The sequence below is a fragment of the Bos javanicus genome, chromosome 2 (genome assembly GCF_032452875.1).
Source record: "Bos javanicus breed banteng chromosome 2, ARS-OSU_banteng_1.0, whole genome shotgun sequence".
NCBI lineage: Eukaryota > Metazoa > Chordata > Mammalia > Artiodactyla > Bovidae > Bos > Bos javanicus.
Window position 1 is genome coordinate 131,748,423 of NC_083869.1, and position 15,837 is coordinate 131,764,259.

Below are 15,837 nucleotides of genomic sequence, written 5' to 3' on the forward strand. Positions count from 1 at the left end.
ACATAAGCCATTTTTCTGGGTCTCTCATTAGTTTAGTCCATACACGACATTTTACCATCAAAAATATGCATTTCTTTCTCATGTTCTCACATTTTAGATACTATCTTGGATAAAATTAATAAGCAATACATAATTATTATGAAATGTGCTGGCTTACCTTTTCATAACATACCTTAAAATCTTGTGTTGTAGAGTGCATTGATCATGTCTGTATTTAACTTGTTATTGTATTCCTTTAAATATTAACTTTTGTTTATGTAGATGTGTTTTTTTTGTGCACATTTTCATGGAATCATATACTAATCCCAGTTGAAAGAAAGCCATAGGGGGCTAATCTAGTTCTCTCCATCTTGTATAACTCTTGTTTTGTAGTTCTTCTAATGGGTTGTTGTTTCTTTAACCATTTCCAGGCGTTGAGAAATAATGAAGCTTCTTATAATTTTTTTAACCTGTTTTCCCTCCTGTCTTTGGGACAGTCTATCACCTCACCTAATTGGGAATATTTTTTAAGTAATTTATAATAGCCAATAGGATATATTCCTGACTCCTCCTCCAGGTTCTTTCATTCCTTCTTAAAAACTTGGTATCCAGGCCTTGTCTGGTTATCCTCATACAAACATAACCTGCATTTGGAACACGCCTCTCAGAGTGGCACGTGTGCACTGAGCATGCTCGTCTGCAGTGGCGCAGCAGCATAGAGTTCGGTGGTGCTTCGGCGTTCTTTGTTTTCTTCTTTAACCTGTGCTTCTGGCAGACTCACCACAGTGAACCCAGACCAGTCCATTCAGTCTTGTAGTGTTCACTCATTTATATTCTACAGGTCAGTCATTTCTTCCATGCCAAACTTATACATTTGATTTTTGAGCCAAAATAGTGTTTTAAACATTTAGTTCTATTTAGATTTACCTTCTTAAATTAGACACTTTTTTAGAAGTTTTGTCAGTACATTTTGGATTCTAATTTGGTCATCCATTTTGCTTGCCATCTTTTTCACTCTGTATCTTTTTCACTTTGCATTTGATTACTATGTCAACTTTGCACTCACTCAAGTTATGGGCAAAGTGTGTGAGTAGAGTAGGACCAGGGACAAAGCAGCATACTTCTTAGGACCAGATCTCATTGCCATCCCGGTGGACATTTCAGCTGTTAACTTGTTTATTATTACAAGGGAATACCTATTATAATTTGTCAGATGTCTTGCTAAACTCTGGAAAAGTTAAAGCTCTATCCATCGGGCCTGCCATATGGTGATCATATCAGAAAAGGAGAGGAGGGTAGTTTAGCACGAGTTGGTTTTCTTTGTCCTTATTTATTCTTAGTATAACCATCTCTTTCCTCTGTAAGACTTTAAAACCATTCATATGATAGTTTGTTGTAGATTTTAGGATAGAATTAGTATCAGGCTTTCTGGTATATTATTGACCTCAGATACCTTCTTTTATGTTTTAGAAGTCAGGTCAATATTTGCATACTGAACATCATTCTCTTTCATTTCAGCAGTTTGGTCTTTTATTTCTCATATATTGCCAAATGATGCTGTTTTCACCTCTTCATCCACGTTGGGGCCTACTTTTTTAAATAGTAGTATTTATTTAGCTTATCCCAGACCAACAGTTATTCTCCTTAAAAATAAGACAAAGGGTAAATTTTAATGAATGTAAATGATACCTAATAAAGGTGAATTTTGAAAAAGGTTCAAGGAAACAAAAACGTCACCGTGGTCACCGAGCGCATAGTGCATCGAAGGTGCTTGTTGCTGTGGGTCTGATCCTACCACACAGTAATCTCACTTGGCTTATCGTTTCCAGTTAGCAGACCCATTTTTCTTACGGTTCTTGCACATTTTTGTTAATATCTTTGCTTCATCTTTAGTGTTCTTGATACTTTTCTTCCTGTCTTTTCTGTTCTTGAATACTAGAATTACAGTGTCTGGCTTTATTTGGTAGAAAAGATACACAGTTCGTTTCTTTGAAATGGAAGAGACAGTCACATGGTTTCGAAGTGTTATCATCTATCAGTAATTACATCTAGCTGTTGGTGATGGACAGGGAGGCGTGGCATGCTGTGATTCCTGGGGTCGCAGAGTTGAACATGACTGAGCAACTGAACTGAACTGAATTTGTTTTTCTCCGACTCTGCTTGAAATCTGATCCTCTGGGGATTTTATACTCAGCTGAAATAGCTCTAAAACCTGTTTATAAAGTATTGTTGAGCCAAAGAGTAATGGTGTGTTTTTATTCTCTCATTTATTCAAAAATAATTGTTCAGACTTTGCAGAAGTAATTTCCAGGGCTAGGCCAGCCTTGGCTTCAGCCTGTATGTTATTTAAAGAGGTACACGAGCATAAACCATGTAAAACATAAACCATTATGAAATCTTTTCTACGTAGCTCTTACCCCACGTTATTCTCAGCCTTAGCTATTAGCAATATCACCACATGTTTCTCGTCCTGTGGGACGAGATCAGTAGCAAAAGGTGGCCTGGCCCTCTGTGTTCAGCTCTGCCAGTATCCTGTAGAGCTAGCCATCTGACTTGTTAACCCCTCTTAACTCTGCTTTCAAGAAACCACCAGTTCCTCCCAAGTGATATATGTGAGGTTAGGTATTCAGCAAAGAGAGAGATACTCATTAATCTACATCAGTTCTAAAATTCATAAACATTAAACTGATCTCTAAATATCTTTGAAATTCTTAGCTTTCTAACACATACCTTTTTAAATGGCATTTTTAATTTTTCCTAGCCAGTTATTTTAAAAATGACTCAGTAGAAAATACTGTACTGTGCTATGGTATTCTAAGCTATTAAAAGAAGCTGAGATAAGCATTAATTCTGTTCACAGGCATAAGGAACATAAACTCTGGAAAATATTTGAAATGCCTAGAAAATGGCTGCGTTTGTGTGTTTTCTTCTTTTGCTTATCTGGTTTAGTGTAGTATTTTATAGCAAAAAGATAAGATCTTAAGAGAAGTAAACTAAAAAAATAAGGTGGAGGTTCATTTACTCTATTTAACTTACCTCTGAATATGTGTTTTTGCCATCCTCAGAAAAGAGGAACAGTTATCTCAGCAGTACCTGAGGTGTTTATTTGAGGTAATTCTGGACATTAGCCTCTAATTCACAATAAAATTAAGATGAAAAAGCAGTGTTAGCACAGCTAAACGTAGTTGCATACTCCTGAGCAAAGTCGGCCTTAAAATCTCTGTAGTTGAGGAGTAGTTGTTCTTTCAGCTTTGTAGATTTGGATAGACCATCGTAAGATGGCTTATTTATTGAAAAGGGAAGATGCTTTTAAACAGTTGCGCTTCGGATGTGTATCGTTCGCAGCACTGTTTAACTGAATGAATAAAGGATACGGAGTGGTCAGCTCCCCGGAAGCAGAGCACTGCTACATGGCGCACTTTCAGCGAGAACTGGCGATGGTCCCAGTATTTCCTGGTGAATCAGAAGACTAATTTCTACTAAAAAGTTGAACGGGATCTCGTGTGCCCTTAGTGCAAGATGAAGCCTGGTTTAGGGGAAAATAATACCTCTGGTGTGCCAAGGGTACCTTTAACTATTCTATTTACTTTGGGTTGCAGGCTAATCTAGATGAAAGCCAGATGAGTTCACCTACATTCCTTAGAGCTTTAATGACAGCCGTCTGTAAAGCAGCTATTATAGGTAAGTAGTATTTCTGAAGGCAACATCTGAAAATCCCCCGTATGTCAGCTGCTGACGACGTGGGTCAGAGTTTATATCGCCTTTAACAGTTGCACTGTAAGGCTCAGTTCCTGTGCCAAGTGAATGCCATTTCTGTCTGCCAGGCCTGGCTTCTTGGGCCGCGGGCGCAGATAGCTGCTCTGCCTGCAGCGAGCCCAGATGTGAGAGCTGCTGGGGGCCTTCTGTTCCGCAGTTCAGCGGGAAGCTGGCGCCTGCTCCTGAGGCTGTTTGCTGTGTGGACTTTTCCTTTACTTCTCACCTCCCACATTCAAAGGCTCCCCTGCCTTCCATTCACGAGTTAAAATGAACAATTTGAATATTCTTGTCCAGTGTCACTAATCTCAAAAGAAAAGCCACTTTATGTAAATTCATGTGTGGGGAAAGAAAATACCAATTATTTCTCCTGTTTTATGTTGACCCGATAAGACAATATTATTGAATGTTTATGAATTACATAGACAGGAGTCAGATTAGTGGAGACTCTAAATGGTCCAAGCTGCAAGTAGTTTTTACTAATACTTCATGAGATCATCCACTTGGTCTTGGATTAAAGTCCACATTTCTGTCACTGAAATAGAAAAAAAAAATGTATCAGCTGAAAAGTTGTTCAGAATCATTATAGAGATAGCTTCACAATTCAAGATTTTCCGTCAAACACCCGATGGTGGTTGCCGCTGTCACAGCTGGTCCTCATCCTGCTGATGATGGCGCTTCCCTGGTGGCTCAGGCCTCCTGCCTACTCGTGCAGGAGACGTGGGCTCGATCCCTGGGTTGGGAAGATCCCCTGGAGAAGGAGTAGCAACCTATTCCAGTATTCTTTCCTGGAGGATTCCATGGACAGAGGAGCCTGGCAGGCTACAGTCCATGGGGTCGCAAGGGAGTCAGACAGGACTGAATGACTGAACAGTAGCAACAACTGCTAGTAATGATACAACGGTTCTAATTCTTTTACCCTTCTTTTACCCTTCTTAAGAGATTTAAATGAACTCTCTGTTTAATTTCTCTTCAATTTCCTTTTCAATGTTTTTATGGTTTGGAATGTCATAAGACTGCTGTCCCTGTTTAATTATGATTAAAGATAAAGAACCGAGTGCACTAGTCTTGAGGGAGCCCAGCACTCTAAATCCATCCCCCTCCATACTTTTGTTCGTTTGTTTGTTTCGGGAAGAATTTCATGGATTCTCCTGGTGGTCCAGTGGTCGGGACTTTGCCCTCCAGTGCAGGGGGTGTGGATTCGACGCCTGACTGGGGAGCTAGGATCCCACATGCCTCACGACCAGACAACCAAAACATAAAACAGCAGCAGTGTTACAACAGATCCAGCAGAGCTGTTTTGTTTTTAATTGAAATTTTAGAAAATTTGGCGTTTCAAAATTCCTTGCAGGGTCATGTATGTCTTACTGATTCAGAAAACTGAAAACAGCTGTGTGTGTTAATGCTCAGTTCTTCTGTCTCTTCCAGCCGACTGTTCGACCTTCCGAGTGGACACTGCTGTTATCAAGCAGAGAGTGCCGATCTTACTCAAGTACCTAGACTCAGATACAGAGAAGGAACTGCAAGCACTTTATGCACTACAAGCATCAATAGTAAAACTTGATCAACCTGCCAGTAAGTCTCCCTCTTGCTACAGTTAACCCAGCTGAAGGGTGAGGCTTATCCAGGGCAACACTCGAGAGACGGTTTGATGGACTTTAAACAGTGGGCAATAGCAGCATCCTGAGTGACAAAACTCAGCCTGTAACTTTGATAAACATGAATGTTTTTAAGTGGTTGACTTTGACAAGAAAATGACAAGAAGACTAGTTTATATTATTCATATTATCTGAGGAGATTGAATCCTCATTCTCCAGCATGTCTGTCTTACAAGAATCTCTGCCAGGATGGAAATGTATCTGTCAGGCAGCGCATGACAGCCATGAACCACTCGTGTCAGTCAAGCACCTAAGTGTGGCTACTGTGACTAAGGAACTGAGCCTAGAATGTTAAGTGTCAGCAACCCCTGTGGTCAGCGGCTGCCCTGTTGCGCAATGCGGGTCCAGGGCCGGCAGCCTTAGCGTCCGTGTGGTACAGCTTTTCACCTTCTTGGACCCAGGCCTTAATAATGAAAGAGGGTGATCCTTGTCAGAGTCCTCAGATAGCCAGCAAAGACATGAAGGCATTTTAGACTAATTTTCGGTTAAGAGTTATAGTTAATTCTGGCTAACCAGACAAACAAGGTAACCCAAACACCCAAGTGTTAGTGATCTGGTAAATTGATTGAATCATACTAAATCTTGGAAATTCAGTTGAAACTTCTGAAAGTGGACGGTAAGTATACGGCTATTTCAGAGATAGCACTGAAGCAATTCTTTGGCATTTCCTTCGGTTGTGACTTCTGCAAAGTTTTTCTTCTTGGCTAGTGTTGTTAAGTCCCTTTGGGATATAAAGGGAGGAATTGGAACAGTCCTTGGAGTGTAACTGAAGAGATATTTTGTCTATAAATCTGTCCTTTTTAAAACAATAATATAAGCTAAGTTTCCATGATGACTGTAAAACAGAGGACTAAAATTGCCCAGATCATCTGGGCACTGAAAATAATGGCTGTCATTTCACTGGATAAAATCCAGACAAGATAGTTTCTACTCATGTTTTTCATATGAATTATTACTCTCTTCGTTTTGACAGCGACATTAGAGGGGAGAAAGTCCATTCTGCCTTTTCCTCCCAAAATTTGTAAAAATTAGACGGTTTTATTGTAAAATCTCAAAGAAAATGTATCAAAAGGAAAGTTTAAAGAATTATTCTTATACTTTTAAGTGTTTAGGTTGAAAACTGTGTAACATCAAACAGCTCAGTAATATCAGAAAACAGTTCAAGTTGAATAAAATAATAGGAATAAGAACTAGTTCCGACTGCCTGACTCCTTTCGCATTCTTTAGACAAGTGGCTTTTCTCTTAGGCTGTCAGGAGGGGGTGTGATGAAGTCTCACGGGTGCCCTGGCCCTGACGGGGCGTCCTGCACAGGAATTCCTTCCCTGCACTGGATGGGAATGTGGCCTCCTCACAGCCACAGTGCCCCCAAACCAATAGTTTCCTTTCGCCTCCTTGCAGATTTGCTACGGATGTTTTTTGATTGCCTGTATGACGAGGAGGTGATCTCTGAGGATGCCTTCTACAAGTGGGAGAGCAGCAAGGACCCGGCAGAGCAGAATGGGAAGGGTGTGGCCCTGAAGTCTGTCACGGCGTTCTTCACATGGCTGCGGGAAGCAGAAGAAGAGTCTGAGGATAACTAAAACTTCAAATACACAAAACGAAAGAAAAGAAACAATTTAAGTATTTTTTTAAAAAGTTTCACGTCTTCGCCAATCACAGTGCAGCAAGGCCAATTCTCGCAGAAACCCCCACGTGTGCACGAGTGGGAAAGGGGAAAGAGAAAAAAAAAGGTGATCATGGAGGAAAAAGGTACTGGAAAAAAAGTAAACTTCAAACCTGAGGGCGGGAGCACTAAAACCAAAATACATGTATTATTTATAGAAAATATTTTCTGTTTTAATCTTTTCTTTTTAAATGAGGACTCATACTTTAAAAAAAAACACATCTGTTTAGCAAAAAAAAAAAAAAAAAAAAAAGTTGAGAACTTTTAATTTATTTTAAGGACTGCAAATGCCAGTGTAATTTTTTAATTTGCAGTTTCTGTAAACAACTTGTATAATAGAAAAGCAGAGAAATAAATTTCCCTCCCCTTCAGATGCACCTCACGTTTGTTTTAAAGCATAGTATTTAGTCCAGATTTGAGAAGGTTTGGGGTGAACAAGGTAAGAAAGATTTTTTTTTTTTTTGGCATCAGATCTTTCTGCCTGCCTCTCAGCTTGCTTCAGAAAATAAAAAAATCACAATAGTAATCAAAACATACATAACCTTGGAACAGAAAGAAATGCTGTGGACCAGAGAACTCCAAGAATTGTTCAAAAAAAAAAGTGCTACCCTGGGAAAAGTACTCTTAATACTTTTGAAATCTTTAGAGCAACTTTAAGGCTTGTAAATACATAGAACAAATATTTAAAAAAAAAACAAAACAAAAAGAAATTGACTCAGTACTATTTCTTTTCACTTTCAAAATATAAAGAACAAAATAAAGGCAAACATTGCAAGTTTAAAAGAAAGTAAAGTGACTTCTCCTTTTGACAGCTGCTGCGTGTGCGCCCATCTCTGGGAGGTGCCGTCTGGCTACGTGTTGTCTAATCCGGATCGCTTCTGAGGGCTTGGCGGGGGAGAGTGTGTGTGTCTATGTGTCTGCATTTGGAAAAGGCAAGCTACTTTGTGGGCAAAGGGGGGCACTCATGCTTGGGTAGGGGAGCTTCTCTGAAGCCCAAGGGATGCTTCTTTCCAACACCAACCAAAAATACATCCTTGGTAGAAACAGACCCAGCAGCACTACTTTAAGTCCCCGAGTGTCCCACTGCATGCATTTGGGTTAGGGACACTACTTCCGTTTGAAACTACCAATACCAGTGACTTTTAAAATCATCACTGCCTCCAGTGCTTAAGAAACCCAAAGATGTCCTTTAAAGAAACCAAAGTTACATTACGCTTCTTAAAATAAGTGAGCATGTGGTTTAAAACCAAACCAATACCACGTGTGAAAATCACATTTACCCCAACTTCAGATTCATGCAAGCCATTCTGGTGAGTATAAAGTGGACTGTGGTTTGGGCCTTTGTTTCTCTGACAGGTATTGGAGTGCTGTGCTGTGCTTTGTTTTGTGTGTGTGTGTCGTTTCTTTTCCCCTTTGATGAAGTTGTTGTCTCTACAAGTGGCTTTCCATTTCAATTGTTTGTAGGCCATCACCCTACAAATGTATTTATGAAGAAAGCCAGCTGCTCCCAAATACGCAGCCTTGTATTTTGTGTCTGAATAACCAGAGTTCTTCTGGCTTCCATCTCTGAAGAAATGCTCACGTTAAGAGACTTGGCGAGACATGTAATGCACAAGAACAACATGTTCCATAGCAGTAAAAAGCTCTCTCTCTCAGGATGTAGTTGAACACAACACAGGATCCCCCTCCGTGAGCCCCCAGAGCCCCCTGTGAAGTGGCCGAAGGCTGTTCTCCAAGAACCAAGTCCTGAAAGTCCTGTGACAGGCAGGTGACAGCCGCTGTCATAAGAGACGGAGCCTGAAAAGCTCGTTCAGGGTCTGACCGCAGGCTCTGCCTGGGAGCCCTCCATTGGAAGAAGCAATTCGATTCTATGTTATTTTGAGTTTTAACAGCTGCCAGAACCAAAGTGCAGAGGATTCTGAGCCAGAAATCTCCTGACTGTGATGTAGTTCTAGGTGTTGGCAGCACTCACAGGGCGTGGGGGTGGGGCTGGGGAAGCAAGGTGGGGACTGCCTTCTGGAAATCAGTGGCTGTTGTTTGCAGGGGTCTAGCCAGGAAGGAACTTCGGGTAGCAGTGATAACCTGTTCATCAGTACTTCAGATGTGGACAAGTGTAAGGATTGGAGGAAAGAGAAGAATATCGGGGAGAAAATAATTCAAGGGTTGAAAAAAGCTTCAGCTATATAAACATCTGTAGTACAATAACAGAAATAAGTGTCTGCAGTCTCATCTGTAACATGAACTGTGATGAGAAGACTCCAAAGTAACTTCTGGGTTACTTGTTGCTTTATATACAGAATGTTAGATGGGTTAGCAAGGTTACTAATGGCAAAATATGAGCAGAGTGGGATAACTGATCCACAGTTGGACCAGCTGAAGTGCAGAAACACCGTCATGACTCTTCCTCTCTCTGCAGTTTTCTTACTTGAAAGGGAGGTTTGGCGGTGTTTGGTTTAACGTGATAGATGACATGGCAGCGCTGAGTCGCCTGCAGCTTCCGCTTTAAAGCTCCTTCACTTTGGGACGAGGTCCATTAAGCTCACTGAAGGTGCGTTATGCCTGTATTCAAACCAGCTAACTTAGAGTGTTTTATTAAGTTTAAATGAGTTTTTTTCCCTTTCTAGCAAAAGAACATGATGCCAGTTTTCAAAATAAACTCATTTTAGTTCTTGCGAAAACCAACAAGCCAGTTCATAGCTGCATCATGAACTTGTTTCATTCAGTAAATATTTACTGAGCATCTACTCTGTTCTAAGTGCAAGAAGTATAACTGAATAAGACAGTCTTTACTCTCATGGAAACTCACATTTTTTATGGAAAATGAAAGCTAGAATTTTACATGTTACATCAGCATACTGACCCACTAAGAAGTGTCTGCCTTTGTTATGCTGGCAGATCTTTGATTTGGTTTTTGTCTTTTCTTAACATTTCAAAATACACTGTAGGTTATTTACAATTATTAGCCCAAAGATAGTTGTATCTGTTCTAGAAACGCTCTTCAAACAAATTATCATCATGGGTTTTTTGACATTTTTTCTTTCAAGTGGCTCCATTCCAGTCAAAAGGATTCTAAGCTAGAAAAAATAGTCTTAGGTTAGTGGATGTAATTCTGTGGTTTCATTACTTACGTTTTGTTCTTTTTTTTTTTTTTTAAATTTTCTTTTTGGCTGTGCCGTGCAGTTTGCAGCGCTCAGTCCCCCGACCAGGGACTGAACCCTGGCATAGAGTGAGCGTGCAGAATCCTAACCATTAGACTGCCAGAGAACTCCCTAAGTTTTATTCTTTAAAAAAAAAAAAGGGATCCAGTTTTTCAATTTTCACCATGCTATTGGCCTTTATGCACTCCTTCATTCCGCATTTTGAAGAGAGGAGCATTTTTGCGTTCCTTTTTTTTCTAATTGAGATACAGTTCACAGACTATAAAATACACCCAGGACTTCCCTGTTGGTCCAGTGACAAAGAATCCGCCTGCCAGTGCAGGGGAAATGGGTTCAGACCCTGGTCCGGGAAGGTTCCGCGTGCCACAGGGCAGCTCGGCCTGTGGGCCACAACCCCTGAACCTGTGCTCTAGGGCTTGGGAGCCACAAGTCCTGAAGCCCATGCAGCCTAGAGCCCGCGCTCTGCAGCAAGAGAAGCCACTGCAATGAGAAGCCCGTGCCCCACAGTGAAAGAGGGCCGCCGCTCAACCTAACTAGAACCCCAACCGGGGACAAAGACCCGGTGTAGCCGAAAGTGAACGACTTTCTAAAGCCACCCGAAATTTACTGTGTTCACCACTGTGCAGCCATCACCACTCTGATTTCAGAATATTTTCCTCAAGCCAAAAAGGAACCTGTAATCCTTGAGTCGTCTCTCCTCATTCTCTACTCTCCTCAGCCCCTGGGAGCCACTTACTCTTTCTGTGGATTCACATGGATGAAATCATACATCGTATTGCTGTGTGTTTTGACCTTCAATCCAGCATTTTAGCAGATGATCAAACCTCACAAGTGTTTGCAACATCAGGAACCTGACAGTTTGATGTGCTGCTAAGTCGCTTCAGTCGTGTCCAACTCTGTGCGACCCCATAAACGGCAGCCCTCTAGGCCCCTCTTTCCCTGGGATTCTGCAGACAAGAACACTGGAGTGGGTTGCCATTTCCTTCTCCAATGCATGAAAGTGAAAAGTGAAAGTGAAGTTGCTTAGTCGTGCCTGACTCTTAGCGACCCCATAGACTGCAGCCTACCAGGCATCCTAGCATGGGCAACTGGGCTCTGGTCCTTTAGATCTCTCATTCAGTGCTACCTGAGTCATTTGTCCTTAGGGTTGGAATTCCCGCATGAATTAGAGGCTACTACAGCATACCCTGACATTTCAGGTTTTATTTGTCCTCTCCAATGAGGCACATTTGGACATGGATTTCCTGAACAGCTTGAGGCTACTTACTTGTCATGAGAGTAAAATTACTCATTAAGGAGTAAAAAACGCCTTGAAATGGAGCCCCTCCTACTCACTAGAACTTCCCTGGTGCCTCAGACGGTTAAGTGTCTGCAATGCGGGAGACCTGGGTTTGATCCCTGGGTTGGGAAGATCCCCTGGAGAAAGAAATGCAACCCACTCCAGTACTCTTGGCCTGGAAAATCCTGTGGATGGAGGAGCCTGGTAGGAGACAGTCCATGGGGTTGCAAAGAGTCGGACATGACTGAATGACTTCACTTTAACTTTTCTACTCACTAGTCCCAATTTATTAGTCTTGTAGATGATTACCTTTCCTATTCAATACACTTGAGCTCCATAAGTCTCAACATCCTCTAGCAGTTTAGGGAGAGATCCAGTATGTGCTCACTAGCTGCAGATGCCACAGGTATCCCTCAGAGGGAAAGTGATTACCTGTTAGTGTTAGGATTACCACCCACCCCATGCCCAAAAAGACATCATTGTGTGTTACCAAATCCTGAAGTCCTATGTCAAAGAAACCACGTGCCAAGTTTTTTTTAAAAAATGAATATATTATTTGAAATAAATTTAGGCTTATAGAAGAGTTTCAAATCTAGTAGATTCCCATGTACCTTTCATCTAATTCCCTGTTATCATTAATGTCTTCCATTAGCAGGGGCTTCCCTTGTGGCTCAGCGGGTAAAGAATCCACCTGCAATGCTTGAGACCTGGGTTCGATCCCTGGTTTGGGAAGATCTAGAGAAGGGAACAGCTACCCACTCCAGTATTCTCTGGCCTGGAGAATTCCATGAACTGTACAATCCACTTGCTCACAAAGAGTTGGACACGACTGAATGACTTTCACTTACATTACCAGTGGACCTTTATCAGAACTAAGAAGCCAGCATTGGTACTTTGCTGTGAACTAAACTCTAGACCTTGGGTTTCACTACTGCCAAAATCACTGCAGATGGTGATTGCAGTGAAATTAAAAGACGCTTACTCCTTGGAAGGAAAGTTATGACCAACCTAGATAGCATATTCAAAAGCAGAGACATCACTTTGCCAACAAAGGTTCATCTAGTCAAGGCTCTGGTTTTTCCAGTGGTCATGTATGGATGTGAGAGTTGGACTGTGAAGAAAGCTGAGCACCGAAGAACTGATGCTTTTGAACTGTGGTGTTGGAGAAGACTCTTGAGAGTCCCTTGGACTGCAAGGAGATCCAACCAGGCTATTCTGAAGGAGATCAGCCCTGGGATTTCTTTGGAAGGAATGATACTAAAGCTGAAACTCGAGTACTTTGGCCACCTCGTGAAGAGTTGACTCATTGAAAAGACTCTGATGCTGGGAGGGATTGGGGGCAGGAGGAGAAGGGGACGACAGAGGATGAGATGGCTGGATGGCATCACTGACTCGATAGATGTGAGTTTGAGTGAACTCCGGGAGTTGGTGATGGACAGGGAGGCCTGGCGTGCTGCGATTCATGGGGTCGGGAAGAGTCGGACACGACTGAGCGACTGAACGAAATGGCCCTTTTTGTCCTTTTTCTCCTGGATGCAATCCAGGATACCACATCGTGTTTAGTCATCACGTATTCTTGGTGTCCTCTGACCTCTGATAGTTTTTTAATCTTTCCTTGTATGTCATGACCTTGACGTCACTGCTCAGGTATTTTGTAGAATGTTCCTCAGTTGGGTTTGTCTGGTGTTTTTCTCCTGATTGTTGTTCAGTCAATAAGTTGTATCCAACTCTTTGCAACCCCAAGAATTGTAGCACGCCAGGCTTCCCTGTCCATCACTATCTCCCTGAGTTTCCTCACACTCATGTCTGTTGAGTCGGTGATGCCATCCAACCATCTCATCCTCTGTCGCCCCCTTCTCCTCCTGCCCTCAATCTTTCCCAGCATCAGGGTCTTTTCCAGTGAGTCAGCTCTTCTCATCAGGTGGCCAAAGTATTGGAGTTTCAGTTTCAGCATCAGTCCTTCCAATGAATATTCAGGGTTGATTTCCTTTAGGATGGACTGGTTGGATCTCCTTGCAGTCCAAGGGACTCTCAAGAGTCTTCTCCAGCACCACATGATTAGACTAAGGTAATGAGTTTGGGATAAAAAGACTTTGTAAGTGAAGTGCCCTTCTCATATCATAACAGGGGGTATGTGATGCTCCCATGACATCACTGGTGATGTTTCACCCTAACTATGTGGTTATGGTGGTGTTTGCCAGGTCTCCACTCCAAAGTTAGGTTTCTTTTCCCCTTTTCTTACTCTGGTCTGTTTGGAAGCTAGTCACTAACTATCAATTCAGATTCATGTATATTTATTTTATATTTTGAGTTATAATCCAAAACCACATTATTTGGTCACATAGGTTGTTCCACCTTTGGCCTTGGGAGCACTTTTAGGTTGATTCATGTTTCTTTGACGTTTCTTCATCTGCAGTAAGTGCATTTTAGAGCACTTTGTGACAGTTCAAGAAACCGCTACCTATAGAATCAGCCATTCCTTCTAGGAGCCTTGGTTTCTTTTAAGGGAATGGTATTTAGAAACCAAGATCTGGGCGTTGGGTGAGCTCATTACTACTGGTGTGTCTCTGCTTCTTGTTTTGCTGGCACTTTAAACTCTTTTTACTGAAGGTGAGATCTTTCTAGTTTCACAGGAACCCTATGGCTTTTTTAAAATACTGCCTCATTTTTTCTGGTACTCAGAAGACTCCATCCTATAGATACTATAATTATGTTTTTGCTCATTGTACATAGCAGGAAGAAAGGACTGAAAATACTCCCTCTCTCCCTGTGATGATGATTTAACTTTCCCTTAGCTAGCAATATTCAGAAAGTCTATTGAAGTGTACCATACAGAACAGTGTTAAAATGTTGCCTAGATGACTAACTCAGTTAAATAATAATAATGGGAACTAAGTAACCAGAAGTTAACTGACAGTGAAAGTACTGCATACTGAAACTTGATGAGATGCAGCCAAAGCAGTACTTTGAGGTAAATGTAAAGTCTTAGATTTATCCAGTAAACATGAAAGGGTTAAACAAATTAGGCTATCAGAGGAGTCAACTGGGAAAAAAAAAAAGGAAATGTTAGCTGGGTGGGTAGCAAGAGGTTGTACAGAAAGAAGTTGAAAGCCATAGTAGACAAGAGATGTTGACTGGCATTGGGATATTTGTGTTCTAATGCTAACACTGCTATTCACTGGCAATTTGTCCAGTCTCACTTGTATGGGCCCCCACTGTCCTCACTAAAAAGAGTTTACTCTCGGACTTCCCTGGTGTGGTACAGAGGATAAGAGCCCGCCTGCTGATGCAGGGGACATGGGTTCGATCCCTGGTCTGGGAAGACTCCGTATGCCATGGAGCAACTAAAGCCCGTGCGCCACGGTTACTGGAGCCCTCTGCCTGGAGCCTGTGCTCTGCAACAAGAGGAGCCACTGCAGTGAGAAGCCCGTGCACTGCGACGAAGTGTAGCCCCTCTCGCCAAAGAGCCTCTGAGCAGCAGCGAAGACCCAGCACAACCTAAAAAAAGTGTTTACTCATGCCAACCATCTGAGCACATCCAGAATCACTTTCAATACTGTTTCCCAAGCTTAACAATGCATTAAGTCTTGGTGAAATACGATATTACTAAACTTTTTGAAGAAGTAAGAGTCATGTATGGATGTGAGAGTTGGACCATAAAGAAGGCTGAGCACCGAAGAATTGATGCTTTCAAACTGTGATGCCAGAGAAGACTCTTGAATCCCTTGGACTGCAAGATCAAACCAGGAGATCAACCCTGAATATTCACTGCAAGGACTGATGCTCACACTGAAGCTCCAGTACTTTGGCCACCTGATGTGAAGAGCCAGCTCACTGGAAAAGACCCTGATGCGGGGAAAGATTGAGGGCAAGGGAGAAGGGAACGACAGAAGACGAGATGGTTGGATGGCATCACCGACTCAATGGACATGAGTTTGAGCAAGCTCCAGGAGATGGTGAAGAACAGGGAAGCCTAGCGGGCTGTGGTCCATGGGGTTGGACATGACTGAACAACAATAAGACTATCAAGATTTTCTGAAATTTTCTAAACAAATGACTATCCAACACTTGAACTTGTTCTAGCAGTGGTTTCCTTTCTGACTCTTCTGTTACATTTACCTCTTACTGATAATATGTCTTCTGACCAGGTCCTAGGAAACCATCTTTGGCAAACCTCCACCAGCACTCCTATCTAACTGCTTCCTAGAACGTCGAGTGCTGTGGCTCAGCACTGCTGCATGGTAGATTCACCTGGGAGTTTTCAAAAGTACAAATCTTGGGACTCAACCTCAGGGCAGTTGTTTCTGAATTTCTGGAGATGAAACCTTGGCATCGTTTTGTTTTTA

General features: G+C 42.0%; 1 protein-coding gene across 2 annotated transcripts in view; it reads left to right on the plus strand.

Annotated features, from left to right (window-relative positions):
• Positions 1–7,736, plus strand: part of EIF4G3 (eukaryotic translation initiation factor 4 gamma 3) — a 353,949-nt gene extending 346,213 nt beyond the window's left edge. For both annotated transcript variants that reach the window (XM_061394178.1, XM_061394181.1), the window contains 3 exons: positions 3,579–3,660; positions 5,161–5,307; positions 6,790–7,736. In XM_061394178.1, coding sequence (XP_061250162.1) covers positions 3,579–3,660; positions 5,161–5,307; positions 6,790–6,971 — 411 coding nt within the window. In that variant the 3' untranslated portion in view covers positions 6,972–7,736. The remainder of the gene's footprint in view (positions 1–3,578; positions 3,661–5,160; positions 5,308–6,789) is intronic.
• The last annotated feature ends 8,101 nt before the right edge of the window (positions 7,737–15,837 follow it).